The sequence below is a fragment of the Anser cygnoides genome, chromosome 2 (genome assembly GCF_040182565.1).
Source record: "Anser cygnoides isolate HZ-2024a breed goose chromosome 2, Taihu_goose_T2T_genome, whole genome shotgun sequence".
In the NCBI taxonomy this organism is placed as follows: Eukaryota; Metazoa; Chordata; class Aves; order Anseriformes; family Anatidae; genus Anser; species Anser cygnoides.
The window spans coordinates 561,794-587,705 of NC_089874.1; the positions used below are offsets into that span (position 1 = coordinate 561,794).

The 25,912-nt window shown below is 74.2% G+C and overlaps 1 protein-coding gene across 5 annotated transcripts; it reads left to right on the plus strand.

The window, feature by feature from the left end:
• The first annotated feature begins 2,196 nt into the window (after window positions 1-2,196).
• Window positions 2,197-25,371, plus strand: KCNH2 (potassium voltage-gated channel subfamily H member 2). 5 transcript variants are annotated; one of them, XM_066991049.1, is made up of 16 exons: window positions 2,197-2,781; window positions 3,862-4,092; window positions 10,028-10,192; window positions 10,297-10,749; window positions 11,521-11,735; window positions 20,250-20,675; window positions 20,814-20,968; window positions 21,116-21,201; window positions 21,929-22,128; window positions 22,213-22,465; window positions 22,569-22,762; window positions 23,010-23,109; window positions 23,225-23,503; window positions 23,707-23,893; window positions 24,062-24,236; window positions 24,887-25,371. In XM_066991049.1, exons 1-16 carry the CDS (start codon window positions 2,706-2,708, stop codon window positions 25,070-25,072), a joined length of 3,381 nt encoding a protein of 1,126 aa, XP_066847150.1. In that variant the 5' UTR covers window positions 2,197-2,705; the 3' UTR covers window positions 25,073-25,371. The 5 variants fall into 5 exon arrangements, with proteins under 5 accessions (XP_066847150.1, XP_066847151.1, XP_066847149.1 ...); XM_066991048.1 differs by having other exon boundaries at window positions 2,200-2,781; window positions 20,814-21,201; window positions 24,887-25,367; XM_066991050.1 differs by lacking the exon at window positions 23,225-23,503 and having other exon boundaries at window positions 20,814-21,201.
• The last annotated feature ends 541 nt before the right edge of the window (window positions 25,372-25,912 follow it).

Sequence of the window (25,912 nt, forward strand, 5' to 3'; positions counted from 1 at the left end):
GCCGGGCAGGTCCCGCCGCCGCTTTCAGCACCTCGGACAGGGGCGGACGGCGCGGCCCCGCCGGGACCGGCACCGGGAACGGGAACGGGACCGGCACCGGGAGTGGGACTGGGACCGGCACCGGCACCAGCACCGGGACTGGGACTGGGATTGGGACTGGGATCAGTAACGGGACTGGGTCGGGGACCAGGACTGGGACTGGGACCGGCACCGGGAATGGGACCAGCAAAGGCACTGGGACCGGGACTGGCAAGGGACCGGGACCGGGACCGGGACCGGGACCGGAACTGCGACTGGGATCGGAACTGGGAGTGGGACTGGGACCGGAACTGGGACTGGGACTGGGACTGGGACTGGGACCGACACCAGGATTGGGACAGGGATTGGGATTGGGACTGGCACCAGCAATGGGACAGGGACCAGTAACGGGCCTGGGCCTGGGCCAGACACCGACACCGGGACTGGGACAGGGACTGGCACTCAGACAGGGATCAGCACTGGAGCAGCACCGAGACCAATACCAGCACTGGAGAAGGACTGGGACCAGTACCAGTACTAGGACCAGCACTGGGACCAGAACCAGAGCTGGAGCAGGACTGGGACCAGTCTCAGTGCTGAAGCAGGACTGGGACCAGTACCAGTACTAGGACCAGCACTAGGACCAGTCCCAGCACCGGAGCAGGACTGGCTGTGTGGAGCCCACCCGGCTGGGGACCGTGTCTGGGGGCTGCACTGTGGGGCTGGTGGGGGGGTCCCCAGTGTGAGTCAGATGCAGCCCCCCCCCCCCCATGACCCCACATGACCCCGGGTAGAGCATGCTGCCCCAGCTCCCAGTGTCCCCAGTACCGGGACTGGGATGGGGATTGGGACTGGGACTGACACTGGGACCAGAAACGGGACCGGAACTGGGACCAGGACCAGCACTGGCACTGGGACTGGGACGGGGACTGGCACCGGGATCAGCAGTGGGACTGGGACCAGTAATGGGACTGGGACCGGCAACGGGGCTGGGACTGGGACCAGCAATGGGTCGGAGACCAGGACTAGGACCCAGCACCAGCACTGGGACCAGCAATGGGCAAGGACCAGGGCGCAGAGAGAGGATCAGAGCTGGGACCAGAATCTGGACTGGGACCCAGTACTGGGACCGAATGCCAGACTGGTTGCAGCACTGGGACTGGGACCAGCACAGAGATTGGAGCCTGGCACCAGGCCAGGACTCGGCACCAGGCTGAAACTGGGGCCGGCACTGGGACCAGTCCCAGCACTGGAGCAGTACTGGTACCAGTCCCAGCACTGGAGCAGGACTGGGACCAGTTCCCAGTACTAGGACCAGCACTGGGACCAGTCCCAGCACTGGAGCAGGACCGGCTGTGTGGAGCCCACCGGGCTGGGGACCGTGTGTGGGGGCCGCTCTGTGGTACCGGTGGGGGGGTCCCCAGTGTGGGTCAGATGCAGCCCCCCCAGCGTGACCCCACATGACCCGGGCAGAGCACGCCGCCCCAGCGCATCCCAGTGTCCCCAGTTGCAGAGCCACCCCGGGTGCCGCGTGCCCGTCCCCCCCCCGTTTGGCCCCCGGCCCCCCCCGGCCCCCCGGCGCTGCCGCCCAGGCGCAGCTGCTGTTTACGTTCCCGCGGCTGCTCCGCCGCCGGGGCTGGCACCGGCCCCCGCTCTGGGCTCCAGGGCTGGGGGGGGGGGGGGCGGGGACGGGGGGGTGGCCCTTGGGTGGGGGGGGGGGCCGGGAAGCGTTTCCATGCCCCGGTCCCCCCCGGCCCCCCTTGCCCTATTCATGAGCCCCTATCCGTGCCCCCACATTCATGAGCCCCCCCCCCGTCCCGGGGGGGTTGTGGCCGGGCTCTTCGCATGGGGGGGGGGTCGCAGCCGGGATGGTTGGGGGGGGGGGGGCGTGATTGAGTCTGGGGGCGCGGGGGGGGGGCGCGGGGCAGTGGGGATCTGGGGAGGGGGCTCTGGGGGGAACGCGGGGCTGGAGGGGCCCGGGGCGGGGGCGGGGCTGGGGGGGGCCGCCCCGGGCGCTTCCCCCCCCCCCCCCCGGACCCCCCCGTCCCGCTCGGGCCATTGGCTGCGGCCGCGCTCGCTCCTCCCCGGCCGGGCTCGGCTGGCACCGCGCAGCGCCGGCCCCGCCGCGTCCCGGCTCCGCTCCGCTCCGCGCCGCGCCGAGCCGAGCCGGGCCGGGCCGAGTCGGGCCAGGGCGGCGCCGCGGGGGGGGGACGCAGGGCGGCCGGGGCCGTGCCGATCCGAGCCGATCCGACCGGAGCCGGGCGGGGGGGGGCGCGGTGATAAATCTCCCCCCGGGCCAGCCGCCTCCTTGCCTAAATAAGGCCGATGCTGCGCCCGCCGCGGCGCGCACGGAGCCGCTAGCGGGGAGGGGGGCGGGCGGGGCCGGCACCGGTACCGGCACCGGCACCGCTACCGGCGGCGGGCGCGCCCCGCACCTGGCCATGGGCTAGCGGCGGCGGGGAGCGGGGCGCGGGGAGCGGCCCCGGAGGGAGGGCCCAGCCTTAACCCCTGCGCGCCCGCCCGGCCCCGCCCGCCGCCGCCGCCGCGCCGCGCCGAGCCGAGCCGTGCGCGCCCCGCGGAGCCGCCGCGGCGGCGCCGTCCTTGGCTCAAGGGCACCGGGACCCCCCGCGGCGCGGGGCCGCCGCCGCCTCCCGCGCCCGCGGCCGCTGCCCCATGGGCCCGGCGCCATGCCGGTGCGGCGCGGGCACGTCGCCCCCCAGAACACCTTCCTGGACACCATCATCCGCAAGTTCGAGGGGCAGAGTGAGTGCGGGGGGCGCGGCCGGGCGGGGGGCGGCACCGCGCCGGGGGGGCGGCGGGGGGGGCTGGGGGGCCTTTGTGCTGGGGCTGGGTGCCTTGATGTTGGGGCTGGGGAGCTTTATGTGAGTCTGGGGGGGCTTTCTGTCGGGGCTGGGGGCTTCAGGTAAGGCTGGAGGGCATTTATGTGAGGCTGGGGGCCTTTATGTTGGGGCCGGGGGCTTTTATGTGAGTGTGGAGGGCTTTATGTCGGGGCCAGGGGCCTTTGTGTTGAGGCTGGGGGTTTGGTAAGGCTGGGGGGGGGGGTTGGTGAGGCCGGGCATTTTGGGCGAGGCTGAGGTTTGGTGAGGCTGGGGGGGGCTTTTGGTGAGACTGGGGGTGAGTGCCATGGGGCTCTGGGGCAGCTGTGGGGCACGTGTGAGAAGTCCAGCTGGGGGCTGGGGGGGCCCATGGGTGCTGGTGCCACCGTGGCCCCACAAGCACCCGTCCCCACATCCATCCCTGGGCAGGGCACCCAGGCAGGGGGGTGCAGGGGGGGCCGGGGCTGGGGGTGCCCAGGGTCCGGTCCCTGAGGTGGGGACAGGGACGGAGCGCGGCCAGGACGGAGCCGCAGCCACAGCTCGCGTGACATGGCCGAGGCTGGGGCCGGACCGCGGAGCCCCGCCAGCACCACGGCCTCCTCGACCCTCCGGAGCAGGGGCCTCGCGCTGGCATCGCGCCGTGGGTTGTGGCCGGGGCCCTGCTGTCCCCATCGGGGGGCTCCGCACTGCAGCCCTGGGGGCACTGCGGGGTGGCACAATGCGCCCCGGGGCATCGGGGTGGGTGCGCGGGGCTGTGGCGGGGCCCCTGGTGCAGGCATGGGGTGGGGGGACCCCGCTGCGGCCGGTGCCCTTGGGCAGCTCCAGGCTGGGGACGAGCAGGGCGCTGCTGCTGCACGGTCCCTGGGGACGCTTCGGTTGCTGAGAGCCCAGGGTGGGGACGGACGGATGGATGGATGGACGGATGGACGGACGGATGGATGGATGGGCGGATGGAGTGGGGCGTGGGGCCAGGGCTCCCATGGGCTTCACCTCCACCTCCCCGCAGGCCGCAAGTTCATCATCGCCAACGCCCGGGTGGAGAACTGCGCCGTGATCTACTGCAACGATGGCTTCTGTGAGCTGTGCGGGTACACGCGGGCCGAGGTCATGCAGAAGCCCTGCACCTGCGACTTCCTGCACGGGCCCCGCACGCAGCGCAGCGCGGCCGCCCAGATCGCCCAGGCGCTGCTGGGCTCCGAGGAGCGCAAGGTGGAGATCTGCTTCTACCGCAAGGACGGTAGGGACCCCGCCGCCGCGTCGCCCGCGGGCTGGGGGTGCTGGGTGGGGAGTGGGCGCGCGGGCACCCTGCGCCGCGGGAGCCTCCCGGCGCGCTCCCAGCCGGCCGGAGGAGATTTATGGTTATTTGTGCGGGTGTGAGGGCGGCCGTCCGTCACGGGCAGACAGACCCTTGAGTTAACGGCCTGCTGCGGCGGGCGGCCGCGCCGCGTCCATCCATCAGCCGTGCCAGGCCCCGCCGCGCTGTGGGTGGCGTGCGGTGCCAGCGCGGGTGGGAGCCGGCACCCGCCCCCCGGTGACAGCGTGCCGGGGCCGGGCCGGGGGCTCGTCCTGCCCCACTGGTGCCAGCACGTCCCCTGCCGGGGCCCACAGCCCTCCCAGCTCCCCTGGGTCCGAGCAGGGTCTGCGGGTGCAGTGGGGCAGCTGTGGGGCACAGCGCTGTAACCTGCCTGTGGGGGCTGCAAAGTGTGTGTGGGGGAGGGTCGGGGGTCCCTGCGCTGCCCAGGGAGGGGGGCAAGGGGGTAGCAGGGAGCTGTGTCTGGGGCAGTGGGGACGGAGCCCCTGGGGACAGGAGGGGCAGCCCCTCTCTGGTGCCCCACAGCTGCCCCACAGCCATGCCCAGCCAGCCTGGGGGCTGTTGGCTCTGAGCCCGTGTCAGGCAGCGCGGCCCCCGCTGCCCCCTTCCCCGTGGGCACTTTGCTCGCTGGGGTCCCCAGGCAGGCAGGCAGGGACGGCGCCAGTGCTGCCCGTGGCACGAGGGCTGTGCTGCATTCCCCGAGCCCAGTGCTCCCAGTCCTGGGGGGGCCCGTCCCTCATGTCGGGCGGGGCCCCTGCTGCCCCACGGCGTGGGGGCTCCGTGGAGAGGGGCTCGCTCCCCCTGCCCGTGTGGCCCCAGAGCACTGCGGGTGCAGCGGGGCTGCCCCTCGCCAGGGCCCTGCGGTGCGGCTGCGCGCCACAAGGAGCCGGTCCCTGCGCCAGGTGTCCCGGCTCTCGCCGGCAGCTGTCTCTGGCGCTCGGCACCCGGCCCCTGTTCCGGCGCGCAGAGTAAACAAAGCTGGCTCCCAGCTGCCGGCCGTGCCGCGGAGCCACCACGTGCAGCCAGCAGCCCCGGCGCTGCGCCGCCGCCCGCAGCACAGGCACGGGGCACGAGGGCACAAGGGCACGGGTCCTTCCCCTGCGGCCCCCATCTCCCACTCCCTCCTCCCGTGCTCATCCCCCGGGAGGAGCAGGAGCGAGGCTGCCGTGGCTCGGCTGCGCGGCCCCAGGGCTCTCACTGCCTGTCTGGGGGCCTGGCTGCGGCTGTGGGGCTGCCCCAGTGCGGCCGCATCCTGGCTCTGGTGCAGCCCCCGGCGCGGAGCTGAGCTCCGGTCCCAGCACGCAGCCGCTGGCGCATCCGTGCCAGGCACGGCCCGGGGCACCGCGACTCGGACGGGCACATCTGCTGCCTGCGCACTTTGGACCCGCACGCAGGGTGCTCGGGGTGGCGGGGGCGCAGGCAGCACGTGGCTGCTTCCTCCCGCAGCCGCAGCGCGCCGAGTCCTCGTTAGCCCTCTGCTAATTGGCCCTGTCCATCTCCCGCTGTCGGGCATGTGCTGAGCAGATGGGGAGGCCCCGGGTCCCAACCTCTGCCTGCTGCCGTGGGGCTTTCCCTGCCCCGTGCCTCAGGGCCATGGGCAGGTCGTGCGGTGCTGTGCCGTGCCGTGCGGTGCTGTGCCGTGCCGTGCGGTGCTGTGCCGTGCCGTGCGGTGCTCAGTGGCGGCGGGGCCGTCTGGCCGCGGGGCCGCCCAGCTGACAGCTGCATATGCTTCGTGTCTCCGGTCGCGGGGCTCTGGCCAGCGTCAGCGCAGCTGGGCCAGACAGGCTGAGTGAGCGGGGGGACGCGGCCCTCAGGGGGACACAACCCTCGGGGGGGGGCCTGGGATGCGCACCCTGCGGGGCCAAGGGGGCCGGTGCCGTGCCGTGCGGCGCGAAGCCTGTGCCGTGCCGGTGGCACCCCGCGGTGCCAGGGCAGCACAGTGCTCGCAGGCGGGGTGGGGTGAGGTGCTGTGCCTGTGGCCCCCCCGGAGCGGGGAGGGGGCGGCTGCATGGTCTGTGCCCCTGGTGGGGGGGTCTGGGGGGGCCACCCCTGGTCACTGCCACCCTGGGGACTACACCTGGGGCTGGGTCCCCATGGAGCCCATGGGGCTGTGCAACCCCCACCTGGCCAAGGAGGGGGCACCGAGGGCTGACCCCCCACGGGGCCGTGCTCCCCACAGGGCCATGCACTCCTGCAGTGCTGTGGGGGTCCCAGCACCCCACAGCCCCCCCCCACCCGTGTGCTGCCACAGGGCTCCGGGGAGCAGCGGTGCCGCTGCCCCTTGCTGTGCCCAGGGCTGCCGGGGGGGCCGGGCGGGGGCCCCCGGGCGTGCGGCGGGTGCCGGGTCGGCTGGCGCTGCGGCAGGGCTGCCCGCGCCGCGTCCCCGGGGAGTGCGGTGTTTCCGAGGGGATATTTATAGCCAGAGGAGAGCAGCAGCGGTGCCTGCAGAGGGGGAGCTGCTCCCTTTAACCCTTCCCTGCCTCCCCGCGCTGCAGGAGCCCCCCGCGACCCCCTGGCAGCCCCCTCCCCGTGGTGGCAGCGGGGACCCCAGGGTGCAGGCGCCCACAGCTTGTGGGGCGGCTGGAAGGGTCCTGGCCCCGTGCCCAGCCCCGATGCCCCACCGGGCAGGGGGCACCCACGCTGCCTGGCTGCTGGCCCCAGCCTCGCGCGGCCCCGTGCCATGGCACCGCACGGTGACGTCCCCCTGAGGCCAGGGCCTGCTGCGGGGGTCCTGGCTGGCAGAGCCCACCGGGGCCGGGGAGTGGCTGGAGCCGGGCGCGTGCTGCGGGACAGAATTTGTCCCCGGCCCGAAAATGACCAAACCGGGCAGCGAGGTGTGTGTCGGGGGCCTTGTGCCTGTCAGCGGCTGCAGTTTCCAGCCTCCCCTCCAGCTGCACTGCTGAAGGCTTCACCTGGCGCTGGTGCATGCCAACACCACGCCGTGACCCCTGCTGCCCCTGCTCAGCCCCAGCCCCGTGCTGCTGCTCCAGCAGGATGTGACCGGGCCCTGGTGGGGCCCCGCGCAGCCCCGCAGCTCCTGCCCCGCCGTGCTTTGCTGCCTTGGCGGCAGCGGGGACCGGCTGCTCCTGCAGTGCTGCTCAGCGCCGGTGCAGCTCCCCGCGCCTGAGCGATGTTTGCAGAGCCCAAACAGGGACGCGGGAAGGTCGCGGCAGCCGCAGGGGAGCACGGAGGGGACAGCCGGCGTGCCGGGCAGCCGCGGCAAGGAGCGAGGTCAGGGTCAGGCTGTGCTGGAGCAGAGACCCCCCCCGGCGTCGTCGCCGCTGCCGGTGGCGTTTCAGGTCACTGGGGGCTGGGCCTGGCCTCCGGCGGGTCCCTGGGCTGCGTGCAAGGGCTGAGGCCGGGCCAGGATCAGGCCCTCGGTGCTGCCTGCCAGGTGCCAGCGGGTGATCCTGGCACAGGGCCCCCCCGTGCCGCCGGGGCTTCCCCGTCGCGGGCAGCTCAGCTGCTCCAGCCCCAGAGCATCCCAGTGCGGCACTGGGGGCTCCCCGCGGGTTCGTGCATGGGGACACGCGGTGACATCTCCGGGGTGCCCCACACCTACGTGCACCCGCAACACTGGGGGGGGGGGGGGGGCGGGGTGGGTGCATGGGGTGGGCGCATGGGGGCTGTGTGGGGTGCTGTGCTGCGGGGCTGTGCACCGCCTTGGCCGCGGGGTGCTCAGCGTGCAGCAGTGCAGAGGGGAGGGCGCACAGCGGGGTGCGCGCAGCAGGGGGGGTGCGTGGGGCAGGCTGCGCCGCGTGCCGTGGGGTGCGGAATGGGTGCACGGTGCGGGGTGCACGGCTCGGTACGGGGGGGGCGCGGCGGGGGGTGCCCGGTGCCGCCGCCCGGTGCCGCCGCCCGGTGCCGCCGCCCGGTGCCGCCGCCCGGTGCCGCCGCCCGGTGCCGCCGCCCGGTGCCGCCGCCCGGTGGCCAAGGCGAGCAGCGCAGCCCCGGGCCGGAGCGGGGCCGGGGGGTTTTGGGGCGCAGGGAGGGGGGGGGGGCGCGGGGGGGTGAGGGCGCGGAGCGGGACTGCGGGGTGCGCCTGGGCTTGGGGTGCGCGTGGGCCTGGGGCGCGCCCCAGGGCCGGGGGGTGCCTGGGTTTTGGGGTGCAGGGCGGGAGGGGTGGGGGCTCCCTGGGCGTGCAGGGCCACGGGGGGGCGGTTGGGGCGCAGGGCGCACCCCGAGCAGCGCGGGGCCGCCTCCGGCCCCCCCGGCTCGTGGGGGGGTGCGGGGCCCGGCGAGGGGTGCGGGGCCCCTCGGCCCCCCAAGTCCTGTTGCGGGGGGGCTGGCACCGGGCGTGGGGGCCGCTCCCGGGTTGGGCCCCCCCAGGGCTCCGGGGAACAACCGGCGGGGGGAGCACGGCCGGGACAGGGGCCGAGGGGCTCGGGAGAGGCTTGGGGCCGGGGGGGGCGATGCCGGGCGGGGGCGATCCGGGCCGGGCTCCGCGCAGCCCCCGGCCCCCGCTCCCAGCACCGGGCTCCCCCCGGGACCCCCGCGCCCACCGGGGGTCCGCAGGGCCCGGCACCCCCCAGCCGGCTGCCCCCGCGCCCCCTTCCCGCAGGGCCCCCACGGCCCCAACCCCCGCGGCCCCGCGCCGGGGTCGGTGGCTTGGGATGGACCGGGGGGGGGGACACGGGGAGGGGTGGGGGGACACGGGGCGGGTGGGGGGGGGGGGACACGCAGGGAGTGGACCCGGGGGGACGGACACGGGGCAGGGTGGATGCGGGGCGGGATGGCCACGGGGGGTGGCCACGGGGGGGAAGGATGCGGGGCGGGATGGACACGAGGGGGTGGCCACGGGGGGGTGGCCGCGGGTGTCACCGGCCCGTCCCGAGGCGCGGGCGGCCGCTGGCCGCAGCCATATTTAGGCATAAAACCGGCGCCGGGTGCGGTGCCAAGGCCGCAGCCCCTGCAGCCGGGCCGGGGGGGGCGCGCACCCCAGTGCCGGGGGGGCCGGGGCCCGGCCCCCGCCCCCGCCCGCGGGACCCCCCCGCCCGCCGCCCGGTGAGCTTCGCGCGGCGCCGGGGGCTCCGGGGGGCCCGGGGAGGGGGGGACACCGCGAGGGGGGCGGGGGGGGGGATGCGGGGGCCCCCGTCCCGTGCCGTGGCCCCGCGCGTGGCCGCGGGGATGAGCCGGGATTAGGGCATCCCGCGGCGGGGGGGCGCCGGTGGAGCGCCAGGACCGCGCTGCTAATCCGCCCCCCCCCGCCCCGCGCCCACGGGGGCGTCCGGGGCCGCGCCCCCACCCGCCGGGGCCCCACGCGGGGCCGGGGCCGGGGCTCCCCGGTGCAGGCTGCCGGGCGCGCCGCCAGCGGGGGGGGCGGGCGGGGCGCGGGGCCCCGAGGACGCGGGGCCACGGGGGGGGACTGCGGGGCCCCCTGCCCCCCCCCCCCCCCGCCGTGTCCTGCAGCGGGCGGCAGGAACGGGGGCGGAAGGGGGAGTTGCGGAGCCCCCTCCCCAAAATGATGCTGGGGAAGGGTCAGCCCCCAGCGGAGCCCCGTGGGCGCGGGATGCGGCCCCAGCCCAGTGCGGGAGAGGTCACCCCGGGCTGCCCCCCCCGGCCCCCCCCCGTGCCCGCACGGCCGAGTTCACAGCTGCAGGAGCGGGATTAACGCCGCAGCTGGCAGAGCGCTGAGCGGCTTAGGGCGGCCGGCCGGGGGCGGCGGGGGCAGCCCCGGCCCCAGCCCCCCCAGATCAGCCCCTGGGGCTTCCGGGGGGGCCGTGTGCCGCCCCCGCCCCACGATCGGTTCCCCCTGGCATGGCCGTGCCGACGGGCCCCAGCGGGCCCTCCCTGTCCCCGCCGTGCCTCGGTTTCCCCCGGCAGCGGCAGCCCGCGGGTCCCTGAGCCCCGCTCCCCGCAGGCAGCTGCTTCCTGTGCCTGGTGGACGTGGTGCCGGTGAAGAACGAGGATGGGGCCGTCATCATGTTCATCCTGAACTTCGAGGTGGTGATGGAGAAGGAGCGCCCGGGCTCGCCCGACGCCGACACCAACCACTGGGTCACCCCCGCCAGCTGGTTCCCCACAGGTGGGGCGCCCCGACCCGCGGCACCCGCTGCGGCCGAGCTCCTCGGCTGGGCCGTGGGAGGGTCTGGGGGGGCCGCCCCTCACCGCGCCCCTTCCTCTGGCCAGGGCGCAGCAAGTCCTTCAGGCTGAAGCTGCCGGCGCTGCTGGCGCTGACGGCGAGCAAGCAGTCCCTGCCCCAGGAGCCCCCCGATGCCGTCATCGTGGACTTCTCCAAGCACAGCAGCGAGTCAGCGCCCGAGGAGGCCACGTCCTCCCTGGAGAACAGCTGCCTGGGCTGCTCCCAGCCCGAGGACCAGAAGGCGCTGATGGACCCGGAGGAGGGCGATGGGCGCCCGGAGCCGCCCGTCACCCAGTCCTCGCCCCGCGCCGAGCGCCTGCACCTGCACGCCGCCTTCTCCAACTGCAGCCTGGCGCGGAGCCGCTCGCGTGAGAGCTGCCACAGCGTCCGCCGTGCCTCCTCCGTCGACGACATCGAGACCATGAAGGGCGAGGGCGACAAGCGCTGCCACAACCGGCACGCCACCGTGGGGGCCAGCATGCACCGTGGCTCCAGCACCGGTACGTGGGCTCCTGGCGCATCCCGGTGGCCGTGGTGCTGGGGATGGGGGCAGGTGCTGCCGGGGGCCTGCCCGCACCTCCCTGCCCCTTAGCTGCAGGAGGGGAGGGTTCAGGCCCACCGCGCAGGCAGCATTCGGCCCTGGGGTGAAGTCATTAGGGCTGGCAGCTCGTTAGGGTGCAGGGCAGCTGCTGGCACGCAGGTAGCCGGGCGGCTGCCAGCAAAGGGTGCCGCCGGCGGCTCGTTAGCGGCGCGGGGCGCCGGGCACCCGTCACTGTCAGGCTGGGGATTGCTGTAATGCGCTGCGCTGCCGGCATCTCCGGTGCATGTGGGGCAGCCGTCCCTCGCCCTGCGCAGTGTCCGGCCCCCGTTTGGCTCCCTTGTCCGGTGCCCTTCTGGCCCTCGTTGCCCGTCAGTGCCTGGCTTCAGCCCCGGTGCCGGTGTCCTGCCTGCTCGAGTGGCAGCTCCCGTCACCACCTGGCGTGACCCCCGGCCCCGTAATCCTCTTAGCGACAAAGGGAGGGGACGGCAATTGCCTTGTTAAGCCCCCGCGCCCGCTAAGCGCATTAGGGAGGGGGGAAATAATTACATTAACAGTAAATGATACCAAGCTGTCGGTGCCCGTCCCGCCGCGCCTGCTGGTGGCCTCTGCCTGCCCTGGGCACGGCTCCCTGCTCCCCTCACCCCACGGGGGACCCTGGGGGTGGCGGGGAGGGGCGGGGGGGGTCCCATCCTGTGGCTGCAGCCCGTGCTGATGGTGCCCCCCCGGCCAGGGGCCATGAACAACATCCGCAGCACCCTGCTGAACTCCACCTCTGACTCGGACCTGATGCGCTACCGGGCGATCAGCAAGATCCCCCAGATCACCCTCAACTTCGTGGACTTCAAGGCGGATGCCTTCCTGGCCGCGCCGTCCAGCGAGAAGGAGATCATCGCCCCCACCAAGCTGAAGGACCGCACGCACAACGTCACCGAGAAGGTCACCCAGGTGAGCCCAGCGGCCGGAGGTGGCTGGACGGTGCTCCGGGCATGGTCGGAGCCCAGGAGGATGCTCCGCACTGCAGGAGGGTGGTGCTAGAGCACACGGGGTGATGCTGGAGTGCGCAGGCAATGCTGGAGCGTGAGCGGTGATGCTGGAGTTGATGGTGATGCTGGAGCTCACAGCGTGATGCTGGAGCTCACAGGGTGATGCTGGGGCACGCAGGGAGTTGCCTGTGGGTGCTCTGCACTGCAGGATGGTGCTGGACCCCTCAGGATGGTGCTCAGGACAAGGCTGGGGCCCTGGAGGGGCTGCATCCTGCGTGGGCTGGGACTGCTGTGAGGCTTGAGGTGCCACTTGGTGCCCATGTGGCTGCTGTCCCCCACCCATGGGACCAGGCTGTCCCTCCCAAGCACCTCGAGAGATGTGGTCTGCAGCGGGGCCACTGCGCTCCCCGCAGCAGGGCAGGGCGGTGGGGCCGGGCTCACCCATGGGGGTTGGCCCCCTTCCCCAGTGGGGAGCTCGATGTGGGCGCTGCCCCATGGACGGGGGCATCCCCTGCAGATCCTGACCTCGCTCCCTCCTGGGTGGGCTCAAGGCTCAGCAGCAAGCCCCAGCCCTGGCCCGCTGCCTGGGTGGGCTGCGTGAGAGCTACGTGCATGGCACAGCACGGCCCTGCACCTCCTGCACCGTGCTGTGCTGTGCCATGCCACGCTGCACTGTGCCGTGCCGTGCCATGCCACACCATGCTGTGCCATGCTGTGCTATGCTGCACCGTGCTGTGCCATGCCATGCCATGCTGCACCATGCTGTGCCATGCCATGCCATGCTGTGCCGTGCCATGCCGTGCCATGCTGTGCCATGCTGTGCCATGCTGCACCATGCTGTGCCATGCTGCACCGTGCTGTGCCATGCCATGCCGTGTTGTACCATGCTGTGCCATGCCACGCCACGCTGCACCGTGCTGTGCTGTGCCGTGCCATGCCACACCATGCCGTGCCATGCCACACCATGCCGTGCCATGCTGCACCATGCTGTGCCATGCCACGCCATGCCACGCCACGCTGCACCATGCTGTGCCATGCCACGCCACGCTGCACCGTGCTGTGCCATGCCATGCCACGCTGCACCATGCTGTGCCGTGCCACGCCACACTGCACCGTGCTGCCTGCGCCCTGTTCTCTGGCCGTGACTCTTTGGCCCGTGCTGGGCCCCTGCCCTGCGCTGGCACTGTGGGCTAATCCTTCGCACGTTGTGTAACTGCCATCTGGCTGCGGGGAGCAGGCGGCTGCTGCTGTTTAATTACACCCTGATCCCAGCTCCCACTAATGAAGTTAAAGCTGCCGGCTTGATGCGCCGGGGCCGGCGGGCTCGGGGGACCTGCTGTGCTCGCCCTGCCTGCCAGGGGTCGGGGGCTCGGGGAGGGGCCCGGCGGGGCGGGAGCTCCCAGGCACATCTGCCCTGCGCCGCCTGCGTGCGCCCGGGGTCCCTCGGTGGCCTGGCCCCCCCAGCGACGTGCCTGAGCCTCGCGCCTGCTGGCCCATGTGAGGGAACCCCCCCACCCTGGGAGCTCCCAGCCCTGCTGTCGGGGCTGCCCCTGGGCCCCCCCTCGCTGTGAGATGGAGCAGCTATGGGGCTCCTACGTGGGCGGCAGAGCCCCCAGGGGGTCCGTGGTCCCAGGGGCAGCACGGTGCCAACGCTCGGCCCCCTCCCCCTGCAGCGCCGGCCTTCCCTGCTCCTCTCCAGTGCGCTAACGAGCAACGCATCCTGATTGCCTTTGCTGTGTAATTAATTACGATGCCGTGGCGGCTGCCGCTGCTGCTGTGCTGCCTGCCCAAGCCATGCTAATCTCCTCCTGCCACCAGCTGCCATCACCATGCGGTGCTGGACGGATGGACGGACGGACACAACCCCCCTTGCTGGGCCAGCCGTGGGGCAGAGGGCTCGGCCGTGCCCCGCTGGGCTCTGGGGCAGGAGCAGACGCTGCGCCTGGGCGTGGGGATGGGGTCGGGGCACACCGAGCACCGCTGCCAGGCTGGCGGGTGCATGCTGGGGCTCCTCCAGGACGGAGGTGGATAGGGGTGCTGGGGGTGCCGGGGGTGCCAGGGGCACAGGGCACAGGCTCACCTCGGTGGGGCAGATGCTGTGGATTTGGAAGCTGAGGCCAAGGCGAGCCTGTCCCCGGGCAGCCGTAGTTCCAGCACGGTGAGCTGCTGGGTGGGGGCCAGGGGGGCCGGGGCTTCCAGGCAGCGGCACCGTGAATCATCTGCAGTGACGGCATCCAAACAAGCCCGCGCCGCCCGCCGCACGCTCCCGCAGCTCCCGTCAAGGTCACCACGCTCCTGGGCCTGCCGGCCACCCCGACTGGGCGACACCACCTGGGGACGGGGACAGGGGCTGCGGCTGGCACGGGGCGTTGTGGCTGGGGGGGCGCGAGGCCCCGCCGCAGCCCAGGGAGCACCAGAGGTGCCGGGGATGGAGGCTGCAGGGTCCCGGTGGCTCACGGCAGACCGAGGCCCCCTGACCCCTCCTGGTGGGGACCCCTGCCCGTGGGGCGCAGGCTGGTGCTGGAGCCGGGCGCTGCTGGCACCGCGCTGCCTGTGCCTGGGCTCCGCTCGCTGCAGGACGGGGCTGGTTTGGGGCACGTTGTGCCGCGGGGGGCTCGGTGGCTGTGCCCAGCTGCCTGCGCTGAAGGCTGGGGCGGATCAGCAGCGCCTGGGGCTGGGAGCAGCATGGGGGCAGCTGTCCCGGTGTGGGGTGTCGTGAGGGCAGGAGCATTGGGAATGCAGAGTGGGGTCTCGCTGGCAGGGCTGGGAGGCAGCCAGGGAGAGCGGGAGCCAGCGGAGCTGTGAATCAGCCTGCGGCAGCTGAGGAGCCCTGAGGGCAGCTTGTCCCCTTCTCCATCCCCAGCCCTGTCCTTGCTTCCTTCCCCATCCCCATTCCATCCCCATTCCTTTCCCATCCCATCCCCGCTCCCATTCCTTTCCCATCCCCATCCCATCCCCATCCCACCCCACCCCACCCCATCCATCCCCTTCCCTGGCACGCGGAGCTGTGACCGCCTCACACCGGGCTCCCTATCTCAGGGGTCCCGAGGACCGTGGGGCACCCGTGGCTGGGGACGCACGGGGGGGCTCGGGGCCCCGCGAGTGGGGAGCCCCCTCCCTGCCCCCCGCCGTGCCTCAGTTTCCCGGGGGTGTTCCCGGTCCCTCCCCGGGGCGTGACGGGCACCGCGGGGAGTGGCGGCGGCGGGCGGGGGGGCGGCGGCTGCCGGGCTGGGAGCGAGCCCCGGCGGGGGCGGGGGCGGGGGCCGGGGGGGGCCGGGCCGCCCCTCTCCATCTGCCGCCCGCCGCGGCAGCTCCGCGCCCGCAGCCGCGCAGGGCAGCGCCGGGCTCCGCGGCAGCTCCGGGATGCGGGGCCCCGGGGGGGCGGCCGGCGGCTCCCCCCGCCCGGCGGCGCGGCGCTGAGCGCGGCCATGGCCCCAGGCAGGCGCGACAGCGGCGAGCGCCCCGACGGCGACCGAAAGAGCGCCCGCGTCCGCCGCGCCGTCCGCATCTCCAGCCTGGTGGCACAGGAGGTGGGTGCGGGGGGGCCGGGGGGGAGACCGGGACCGGGGGGGGGGAGGTCCCGCCGCCGTACCCCGCCCGCAGCCGCGCTCGCCCCGACGGCGGCGTCCCCAAGGCATTGCCCCGGGCTGCGCCGGCTCCAGCCCCCCCGCGGGATGCCCAAAACCCCCCCCCGGCCCCCCGGTGCGGGGGTGCCCTGGGTGCCCCGGGCGCGCGGGGGCCCGGACCGGAGCCGTTCCCCGCGCTGGGTTGCGGCCGGCCCGGGGCGAGCCGGCTGATGTGCCGGCACGGAAAGGATGGGGTGGGGGTGGGCTGCCCGCAACCCCCCCCCCCCGGCGCTGGGCTCCGGGGCGGGGGGGTCCCGAGTGCCGTGGGGCGGTGGTGCTGGAGAGCCCTGAGCGGCGGGGAGCACCGCGTCGGGCTGGGCTGGGCTCGGCGGGGCTGCGAGCGGGGTCTGTGGGGACGCAGCCCCCCCACGGGGACCCCTCGCCAGCCGGTGCCACCCCAGCCCCTTGTGGGGTTGGGGTTGTGGCCACGGCGAGGGATGGGGCAGCGCCAGGTGTTTGGGGTGGCTGTTGTGTCCCCAGAGCGCGGTCCCTGGTCCCCACCGTCGGGCGTGCCGCGGTGCGGTGGCGCACGCCGCATGGCCGGGGTGCCGGGGCTGCTCCGTGTCTGCGTCAGCGGGTGGGGGTTCGGCTGCTGGGGGCTCGCACCGCCCCGTGGGGACGTCACCTCGTCACGGGGCTCGCCATCCCACCCCGCCACCGGTGCCTGTGCTGCGGCATTGCTGTCGGCAGCGGGAGAGGGCAGCGCCTCGAGGCCCGCGGTGGCACCCGTCCCGCTCACCCATGTCGGTGGGTGCGCAGGGCGCCGCGCCGCTGCCGCAGCTGAACGCGGTGAGTGCTGGCTGGGCGTTGGGGTGTCCCCAGCACCGGAGTGCCTGTGGTGGGTGCCGTGGGTCCGCACGGTGTGTTTGGGGTCGGCTGTGCGGGCGCATTGCTGTTGGACGGTGTCTGTTGGCGGAGAGGTGCGTTGGGTGACCCACACACCGGGCACCTCTGAGGGTGACGGCACCGGGTGTCCGTGACGGCGTTGGGCGGCTGTGCTGGTGTTGGCCGTGGTGGATGTGGGGTGTCTTTGTCACTGTGGCGCTGGGTTTTGGTGTAAGTCCTGCCGTCGGGTGCCTCAGAGCACACCAAGTGCTGCCGTCACACTGGTGTGGTGCCGTGGCTGTGGGGTGGCTCTGGCAGTACCACAGCCGTCAGGGACCTGCGTGGGTTTGGGCAGCCGAGCTTTGGTGTTTGTTGGGCATCCCATAGGACATTGGGAATCATCAGCCCTGGTGCAGGGGCACCTGGGCAGGTGCCAGGTGCCTGGTTTGGGGCAGGCATTGGGGTCTGAGGCACGGCAAGGCCAGGTGGGTCCTGCGAGTCCGTCCCCAAAGGCTTGGGGACACTGGGTGCCTGCCTCATCCCAGCGCTGGGTGCCCGCGCTGCGGCCGTTTCCCTGCGGGTGCCTGGTGCCACCGCAAGCGCTGGTGTCAGCTGACGGGTTGGCGTGTGCCGGTGCCCCCGAAGCCACCAGCTGGTGGGCTGGGTGCGGGTGCCACCCACGCGCCGGGTGACAGCGGCCGCAGGGTGGCCGCGGGCTGCAGGGTCGGGGTATTTGTGGCAGCGAGGGGGCTGAGCCCCGTGGGCGCGGGTGTCTGGGTCGCGGCAGGTGCCGCGCCGGGCGCCTCCGGCTGTGCGGGCTGGGTGTCAGGTGCCTGTGTCACAGCAGGTGTCGGGCGTACGTGTCACCGCGAGCGAGAGGTGCTGGTGACTGCACGCCTGTGAGCGTGAGGTGACGCGTGCCTGCGCCAGGGCGGGTGTACGTGTCACCGGGTGCCGGCACTGCCGGGTATCTGTGTCACCGTGACTGATAGGTGTTGTGTCGCCGGGAGTCTCGAGGGAGCGCGTTCCTGCCGTGTGCCGGCGTCACCCGCACGCTGCTGGTGCACGGGTTGGAGGTCCGGGTGCCACGCATGCAGCCGGTGTCCGGGTCCGCTGCTGCACCGGGTGAGCACCCACGGCGGGCATGGGTGCGCCCGGGTGCCGGGCACCGGCTGCACGGTGCTGGCGGTGTGATGGGGGCTGCAGGAGCTGAGCGCGGCAGTGTGGCTGTCCCCACGGCCGGGTGGCTCGGAGGGGGCTGTCCCTGGCAGTGGTGCAGCACCGGGGGTGTCCGGGGGCTGCCCCCCGACCTGCCCTGGGGGCTGCCTGCCGCAGCTCGGTGACGTGGGGATGGTGCTGTTGTGTGCGGGGCTGCCCCTGGGCCATGCTTGGGGTCCCGGCGTGTGCTGGGAATGGGACAGGGGGATGGGGGTGCCGGGGCTGCCTCCCTGCAGCTGCACTGCTGAGGGGTCCGGGGGGGCGCCCCGTGGGTGTGACGGGGCCGCATTTGGGGAGGGGGTGTCCGCAGGGGCAGCGCGCTGCAGCTATGGGGCAGGGGGCGTCCCGCGGGGCCGACACCCCTCCGCTCTCGCCCGTCCCGTTATGGCCCATTCCGAGCGGCTCAGAGGGGCCGTGGGACGGGGCCGTGGGGCTGGGGGTGTTCCTGCCCCCCCCCCCCGGCCCCGCGCGTCCCCGCGGCCCCCATGACCCCGCGTGCCCTCGTGGCCCCGCGTGCCCCCGCGTGCCCCCGCGGTGCCCCCCGTGCCCGCAGCCGCCCCCCCCCCCCCCCCCCCCCGGTAGGGGCGTGCGGTCGCCCCCCCCCAACCCCCCCCGGCGCGTGCCGCGCGCGGCCCCGTCCCCCGCTCCGTCACGCGGCGTCTCGCGGGGACGCGCGGGTGCCAGCGGGAAATCCCCGCGCGTGGGCGGCGGCGGTGACTCAGGGCTGCCCGCGGCTGCCGAGCCCCCCCCGTGTCCCCCCCCGCGTGTGCCCCCCGCCGCCCCGGGGCCGGCCCCGCCGCCGCCTCCTGGGTCCTCCCCGAGGCCACCCGCGGCCGGCGGCGCTCCGGGGCGGGGGGAGCCGGGAGGGGGCGCGGCGGCGGCACCGCCGTACCGGAGGGGTTAACGGGCGGGGGGCGGGCGCTGGGGGGGGGGCAGCGGGGCAGGCTGGGTAGGATTTCCGCCCCAATAATTCCCCGCTCCGCCGGGGCGCTCCCGGCCGCGCCCCGCCGCCGGGGGGGGGGGGCGGCACCGGGCGATGGGCGCGGGGCCGGCGGGGGGGGTCCGGGGCCCCCCGGGCCCCCCGGGCTGAGCGGCGGGGGCGCGCGCCACGGGCTCGGCCCCGCGCCCCGGGCGGCCGTGAGGATGCTGGCGTCGCTCCTGCAGCTGCTGCGGGACTTCTCGGGCCCCCCCGGCGCCGCCCCCCCGGCCCGCGCACGCCCCATGCCCGGCGCCTCGCCCTGCGGCACCTGCCTCGGCCTCGGCCTCGATGGCGCGGGGCAGCGCCAGGAGCAGAAGGTACCGGCCGCTGCCCCCCCCCCCCCCGCGCCCCGGGGCCGCTGCGGGATGCCCCGGGGGGGGGGGGGGGAGGGGGGGGGCGAGGGCGGGCGCCGGGCGCTGGGACCGCCCCGGGGCGCCCCTGCCCGGGGGGCGGGGGACCGCGCGCTGGCACCCCCACTCGTGGCACGGCCCCCACGCAGCGGGGGGAGCGGGGGGGAACACGGGGGGGGGGGGGGACGGGGACGGGGAGCCCGGGCAGGGGTCGCGCCGCGGGGCGCCGGGTCCTCGGTCCCAGGGGCCGCGCTCGGGGCCGTGCGGCTGCGGAGCCGGTGCGGTGCCCGGTGCGGTGCCCAGCGGGGCTCTGCCCCGTGCCCCCCCCCCCCCCCGCGGCGCAGCGCCCCGCTCCCCCCGGGCCCCCGGTGCGCCCGCTCCCCTATTTATAGCCCGTGCGCCCGCAGCTGATCCCGCCGCGGACGGATGGGCGCAGCTGCCGGGCACGGCCGTGCCACCCGGGGCCCTGCTTGGGGTGCACGCGGGGGGGTCCCCGCTCCCCGCCCCGAGCTGCCGGGGTCGTGGGGCAGCACCAGAGCCCCCCCCCCCCCCCCCAGAGCGGGGCGAGCCGGGGACCGCCGCACGTCCCCGCTGCGTGCGTGGCCTCCTTTGCGGTGGGAAGGCGAGAATTGCCTGCTTCTGCCCCATTTCTGTGCCTGCGCCTCCGCCAGCCAGAGGTGCTGCTGCCCCCGCACCCCCCCCAATGCTGGGGGCTGGGGGCCGGGGGGGCCTCAGCGGCTGGGGGGGGGGCAGGTGTAGGGCAGGATGAGCGGGGCCCTGCGGGGTGCAGGAGGGCTGGGGGGGGGGTGCGGGGAGGTGCCTGCGACAGCCGAGGTAGCGCCTGCGGGGGCCGGGCCCCCCCGCATGGAAATGTCCCCTGGGCGCCTTTGCATTCGCGCCCTCATTTCCATGGGGCCCGGCTGCCGCAGCCGGGGCTGGCGCTGCCCAGGGAAGGATGGGGGGGGGGAGGGGGAGCCCTGCCAAGGCTGGGGGCTGGGAGGGCTCTGCTGCACCCTATCACACCCCAGTGCACCCCAGTGCACCCCAGTGCACCACATTGTGAGCACCCTCACACCGCACTGCACCCCACAACACCCCCCCAGCGCCCCATTTGTCCTCTCTGCACCCTGCTGTACCCCACCACAGCCCGCTGCGCTGCACCGTACCCCCTGCACCCCATGGCTCCCCTCTGCACCCCACAACACCCCCCTACACCCTGCTGCCCCCACCGCTGCCCGCCTGCTCCCCGCTGCCCCCACTTGCGCCCCTGCACCCCTCGCACCCGGCACGGCACGCGGCCAGGAGCAGCCCGGTGCCGCAGCGCCTGGGGGCGGCTGGGGCTCGGTGTCCCCACGCTGGTGCCCAGCGGGGTGCAGGGACAGCCCGGGTGCCTGTGCTGCGGCACCGTGTGCCGGGGGGGCCGGGGGGCTCGTTCCCCGCCGGAGCAGGTGGGAGCTGAGCCCCTGCCGCCTGCCCAGGTGCTGTCGCTGGGCGCCGACGTCCTCCCCGAGTACAAGCTGCAGGCGCCGCGCATCCACAAATGGACCATCCTGCACTACAGCCCCTTCAAGGCGGTGTGGGACTGGCTCATCCTGCTGCTGGTCATCTACACGGCCATCTTCACGCCCTACTCGGCCGCCTTCCTGCTCAACGACCAGGAGGAGGCCCAGCGGCACAACTGTGGCTACTCCTGCAGCCCCCTCAACGTGGTCGACCTGATCGTGGACATCATGTTCATCATCGACATCCTCATCAACTTCCGCACCACCTACGTCAACTCCAACGAGGAGGTGGTGAGCCACCCCGCCAAGATCGCCATCCACTACTTCAAGGGCTGGTTCCTCATCGACATGGTGGCCGCCATCCCCTTCGACCTGCTCATCTTCGGCTCCGGCTCTGAGGAGGTATGGGGACGGGGATGGGGACGGGGATGGGGATGGGGACGGGGACCAGCCCAGGTTTCCTGTGCGGGGAGGCAGGATGGGGTCTGTGTGTCAGGGCTCCCGTGGGGGTCCCCACAGCCCTCGGTGCCCCCCTTGCAGACCACCACCCTGATCGGGCTGCTGAAGACGGCGCGGCTGCTGCGCCTGGTGCGGGTGGCCCGCAAGCTGGACCGGTACTCGGAGTACGGGGCGGCCGTGCTCTTCCTGCTGATGTGCACCTTCGCCCTCATCGCCCACTGGCTGGCCTGCATCTGGTACGCCATCGGCAACGTGGAGGGGCAGCGCATCGGCTGGCTGCACTCGCTGGGCGACCAGATCGGCAAGCCCCTGAACGACAGCAACCCCCTGTACGGCCCCACCATCAAGGACAAGTACGTCACGGCGCTCTACTTCACCTTCAGCAGCCTGACCAGCGTCGGCTTCGGCAACGTCTCGCCCAACACCAACTCCGAGAAGATCTTCTCCATCTGCGTCATGCTCATCGGCTGTGAGTGCGGCCGCCGCGGGGCTGGGGGCACGCGGGGCTGAGAGCGCACAGCTGTGCGTGTGTGTGAGCTTGCGCGTGGGTGACAGCGTGCCCGAGCGTGCGAGCAGGCGTCTGTGTGCATGAGCACGTGTGAGCGTGTATGGGCACGTGTGGATGTGAGTGTGCATACGTGTGGTGGAACGTGTGCGAGTGGACGTGTGCGTGTGCACGTCAGCATGGATGTGTGTGTGAGCAGACTTGTGTGAGCGTGGCTGTGGGTGTGTGCCTGCATGTGGTGTATGCACCATAGACCACGCATGTGTGAGCATACGCGTGTGTACGAGCATGTGTGAAAGTGTGTAAGGACACGTGTCTGACCGCGTGTGGATGGCTGTGCGCACCCCTGCGTGTGTGAGCACGCGCCTGTCAGCAGCCCAGCTCCGCGTGCGTGGGTGTCACCGTGCAGAGCTGCGGGTGTGCGAACGGGTGTGTCTGCAGGGTGGGGGGCGGCCGTGCCCCTGCGGGTGCAAAGAGCACGCTTCTGTAGGCAGCGACGCTCCTCACGCGCGTGCGCGTCTCTGTCTACACGTGCCCGTGTGCGGGGTGCCCAAGGCGAGTTCCCACAGAGGCCCCCACACGCGGGGAGGGGGCTGCGGGGGGGGCTCCGGGGCACTGCTCACCGCCAGCCCCCCCCCTTGCTGCCCCGGGGGGCTGGGGCCGCCCTCACCCCCGCCTCGCCGTGCCGCAGCCCTGATGTACGCCAGCATCTTCGGGAACGTCTCGGCCATCATCCAGCGCCTGTACTCGGGCACGGCGCGCTACCACACCCAGATGCTGCGCGTCCGCGAGTTCATCCGCTTCCACCAGATCCCCAACCCGCTGCGGCAGCGCCTGGAGGAGTACTTCCAGCACGCCTGGTCCTACACCAACGGCATCGACATGAACGCGGTGAGCGCCGTGCCGCGCCGCACCGCCTCGTGCCGCGCCGTGCCGCGCCGCGCCGTGACGTTCCCGATGTTCCCGTCTCCGCAGGTGCTGAAGGGCTTCCCCGAGTGCCTGCAGGCCGACATCTGCCTGCACCTGAACCGCAGCCTGCTGCAGAACTGCAAGCCCTTCAAGGGGGCCACCAAGGGCTGCCTGCGCGCCCTGGCCATGAAGTTCAAGACGACGCACGCGCCCCCCGGGGACACCCTGGTTCACGCCGGGGACGTGCTCACCGCCCTCTACTTCATCTCCCGGGGCTCCATTGAGATCCTGCGTGGGGACGTGGTGGTGGCCATCCTGGGTGAGCCCCCGGGCTGAGGACGGGTACGGGGATGTGCCCCGGGTGCCGGCCCCCCCTCGCCGCCCCGGGCTGAACCCCGGTGCCTCCCTCCCTCCCCCCCAAGGGAAGAACGACATCTTTGGGGAGCCGCTGAACCTGTACGCGCGGCCAGGGAAGTCCAACGCGGACGTGCGGGCGCTCACCTACTGCGACCTGCACAAGATCCACCGCGAGGACCTGCTGGAGGTGCTGGACATGTACCCCGAGTTCTCCGACCACTTCTGGTCCAGCCTGGAGATCACCTTCAACCTGCGTGATGTGAGGGGCCGGGGGGGGGGGATAGGGGCACGGGGGGGCACTGGGACGGGGGGTGCTCACCCGGCTGGGCTGGGCTGGGGGGACAGCGCGGGGGTGCTCAGGGTGGGGACAGGGATGGGGCACAGCCACCGTGGGGCTCACGGGGATAAGGCACCACCACATGCCCCCTCCCCACGCCGCCCCTCTACCCCCACCCCGGGGGGGCTCCTGGCATCTGCCCCCGCCTCAGCCGCCCCTCGCCCCGCAGACCAACATGATCCCCGGCTCCCCGGGCAGCGACGAGCTGGACAGCGGCTTCAACCGCCTGCGCAAGCGCAAGCTCTCCTTCCGCCGGCGCACGGAGAAAGGTACGGGGAGGGCGTGGGGGGGCTGGAAAAGGGGGAGCCCGGTGGGTGTCTGGGTGGGAATTCCGAGGGGCCGCCGTGACCCAGGGTTCGTCCCCCCCCTTCCCGATCCCCACAGACGCGGACACTGCCGGGGAGCTGCGGAGCGGGCAGAAGGCGCTGCGGCTGGGCAGGAGCTGCCAGGCGCCGGGGGCCCCGCGGGGGCCGGCCGAGTGGGACCCCTGCCACTCCAGCTCGCCCTCCAGCTCGCCCTCCAGCGATGAGGACGAGCACCCCGCACCCGCCCCGGGGGCCGCCGTGCTCTCACCCTTCCACAGCCCCCGCCCGGGCGGCGAAGCCCCCGCGCCCCCCGACGCCGAGGAGCGCAAGGGCAGCGATATGTGCAACCCCCTCTCAGGTGGGGACGGCGCTCGGGGGTGGTGGTGGTGGGGGTCACCGCTTCTCCCCCTCCCTGCTCAAACCCCACCGGCATCTCCCACACCCCCCACCCCGTGCCCCGCATCACCCTGCCCCGTTCCTCCTTCACCCCCCTCTCTGCTGTCGCGCCCCCGCCCTCCGAGACCCCTCTGCGTGCCGCTGACGGTTGTGCCCCGCCACCAGGAGCCTTCTCGGGGGTGTCCAACATCTTCAGCTTCTGGGGGGAGAGCCGGGGGCGGCAGTACCAGGAGCTGCCGCGCTGCACCATCCCGGCGCACGCCGCCCTCAGCATCCCGCTGCCCTCCATGAGCCGCCGGCAGCGCTCCGAGGTGGAGACGCGGCTCGATCTCCTTCAGAAGCAGCTCAATAGGTACCGTGTGGGGGGGGGGGGCAGCGAGACCCTCGGCAGCCCCCCCGGATCGCCCCTTAGGGGCGATCCGGGGGGGCTGCCGAGGGTCTCGCTGCCCTGCGGTAAGCGATGCCCTGCATACAGCACGGGGAGCCCCCCCGCCCCCCCGTGACACGTGTCTACGCGCAGGCTGGAGACGCGGATGGCCGCGGACATCAGCTCCATCATGCAGCTGCTGCAGCGCCAGGCCGCGCTCGTGCCCCCCGCCTACAGCACGGTCTCGTCCCCGCATCAGCCGCCGGGCCCCCCCCCGTGCCCGCTGCAGCCCGTCCTCCCCATCACCCCCATCCAGCCGCTCTCTCAGGTGAGCACCCGGCGGACCCCAAACCCCCCAAAGTGTGGGGCAGGCCCTGGGTGCCTGCCGGCAGGGTCCCATTATTGCGTCTTCCAGCTCCACCGCGAGCTGGGGGCACTGCTGAGCCCCCCACGTTTGGGGCTTTTCTTCTGCCCCATCCTCCAGCCCCGTGGTGAGCTGGGGACGTGGCTGAGCCCCCAGCTTTGGGGCAGCCCCTCTCCTGTGCCCCATTTTCCATCCACTAGCCCCACAGTGAGCTGGGGCCATTGCTGACACCCCCCCCACCGTTTAGGGGCTGCCCCTCTCTTCTGCCTCCTTTTCCAGCCCCACAGTGAGCTGGGGGCACTGCTGAGCCCCCCCAGCTTTGGGGCAGACCCCTCTCCCTTGCTCCGTCACCCAATCTTCCTTCGACGTGGTGAGCTGGGGTGGTCACAACCCCCCCACTTTTGGGGCTGCCCCTCTCCTGTGCCCCATCCTCCACCCCCAGGGTGAAGTGAGGATGCTGCCGAGCCACCGGGGGTGGTGCAGACCCTCTCCTGTACCCCCCCTTACCCCCCCTTCCCCCCCCCAGGACGAGCTGGGGGTCACAGCCGAGCCCCCGGGGGCGGCGCAGCCCCCTCCCGGCCCCGCGCTGACGCTGGCCGCCCTCTCTCCCGCAGGTTCCCAGCTTCCCGGTGCCGCCGGAGCTGCGGCGCGGCCCGGCCCCCCCCGAGCCGCCCCCCCCCGACGTGGTGCTGCTGCTGGAGCCCGCGGCCGCCCCGCGCCGCCGCTCGCTGCCCGGACAGCTGCCGCCGCCGCCGGGCGCTCAGCCCCTGCATAGACACTGCTCCGACCCCGGCAGTTAGTCGGCGGGGGGGGGGACGGGGCCGGGACCCCCGGCGACGGACGCGGGACCCCCGTCCCAGGACGCTGGGGCTGCCGGGGCCGCGGCCGCCGTCCCCACGGACAATGGGGCCGGGCGGGCGCCCACGTTAGCTGGCCTAACCCGGGGCCGGCCCCCCCCGTGCCGGCGGCTTCCAGGGCTCGGCTGGCAAGACTGGGGGCGCGGGCTGCTCCTCGCCCTTCCTCCTCCTCCTCCTCCTCCTCCTCCTGCCCCCCGTAGTGCTGCAGCGGGGCGCAGCCCCCCCGCCTCCCCCCCCGGACCCCGCCGGGCCGGGGCCGCGCTGCGCCCCCCCCCCGGGGCCGTGGGGCTGGGGGTGAGGGGAGGGGGCTGGGGGGGGCCGTGTGTGTGTCTGCGTGTGTGTGCGTGCGTGTGCACGCGTGTTTCCCTGTGTCGCGGGCCCCCCTGCCCCGCGCGCTCCGTGGGTGCGGGTGCACGCGGGGCCGCGCGTGTCCGTGCGCTCGCGCCCCTTCGGCCGCCGCGTGTGCGCGCTGCGGGCTCCCGGGGCCGCGGGGCCGCGCTCTGCCGTGTCCGTGGGGCTGGGGGCGGGGGGGGGGGGGTCCCGGCCGTGCCTCCTGCCCGCCGTGGCGCGGGGCGGGCGGCAGCACCCGCGTGGGCCCCTCCGGACGCGTCCCCGTCCTCGCCCTGGCCCGGAGCCCCCTCCCCCCCCCGCGCCGTGGGGCCGGGCCACGTCCCCTCCCCGCGCCCCCCCTTCCCAGGGGGCGCCCCCAGCCGCCCCCCCCCCGCCCCGGGGCCGCTCCCCGCGCCCAGCGGGTGGCAGCGGGCAGGAGGGAGCGGGGGGGGG

Coding starts and splice junctions, on each gene's coding strand:
- KCNH2 (XM_066991048.1), top strand. CDS start 2,706: ATGCCGGTGCGGCGCGGGCACGTCGCCCCCCAGAACACCTTCCTGGAC. Junction 10,750..11,520: donor GCACCGTGGCTCCAGCACCG/GTACGTGGGCTC, acceptor CCCCCCGGCCAG/GGGCCATGAACAACATCCGC. Junction 22,129..22,212: donor ACGGCATCGACATGAACGCG/GTGAGCGCCGTG, acceptor CCGTCTCCGCAG/GTGCTGAAGGGCTTCCCCGA.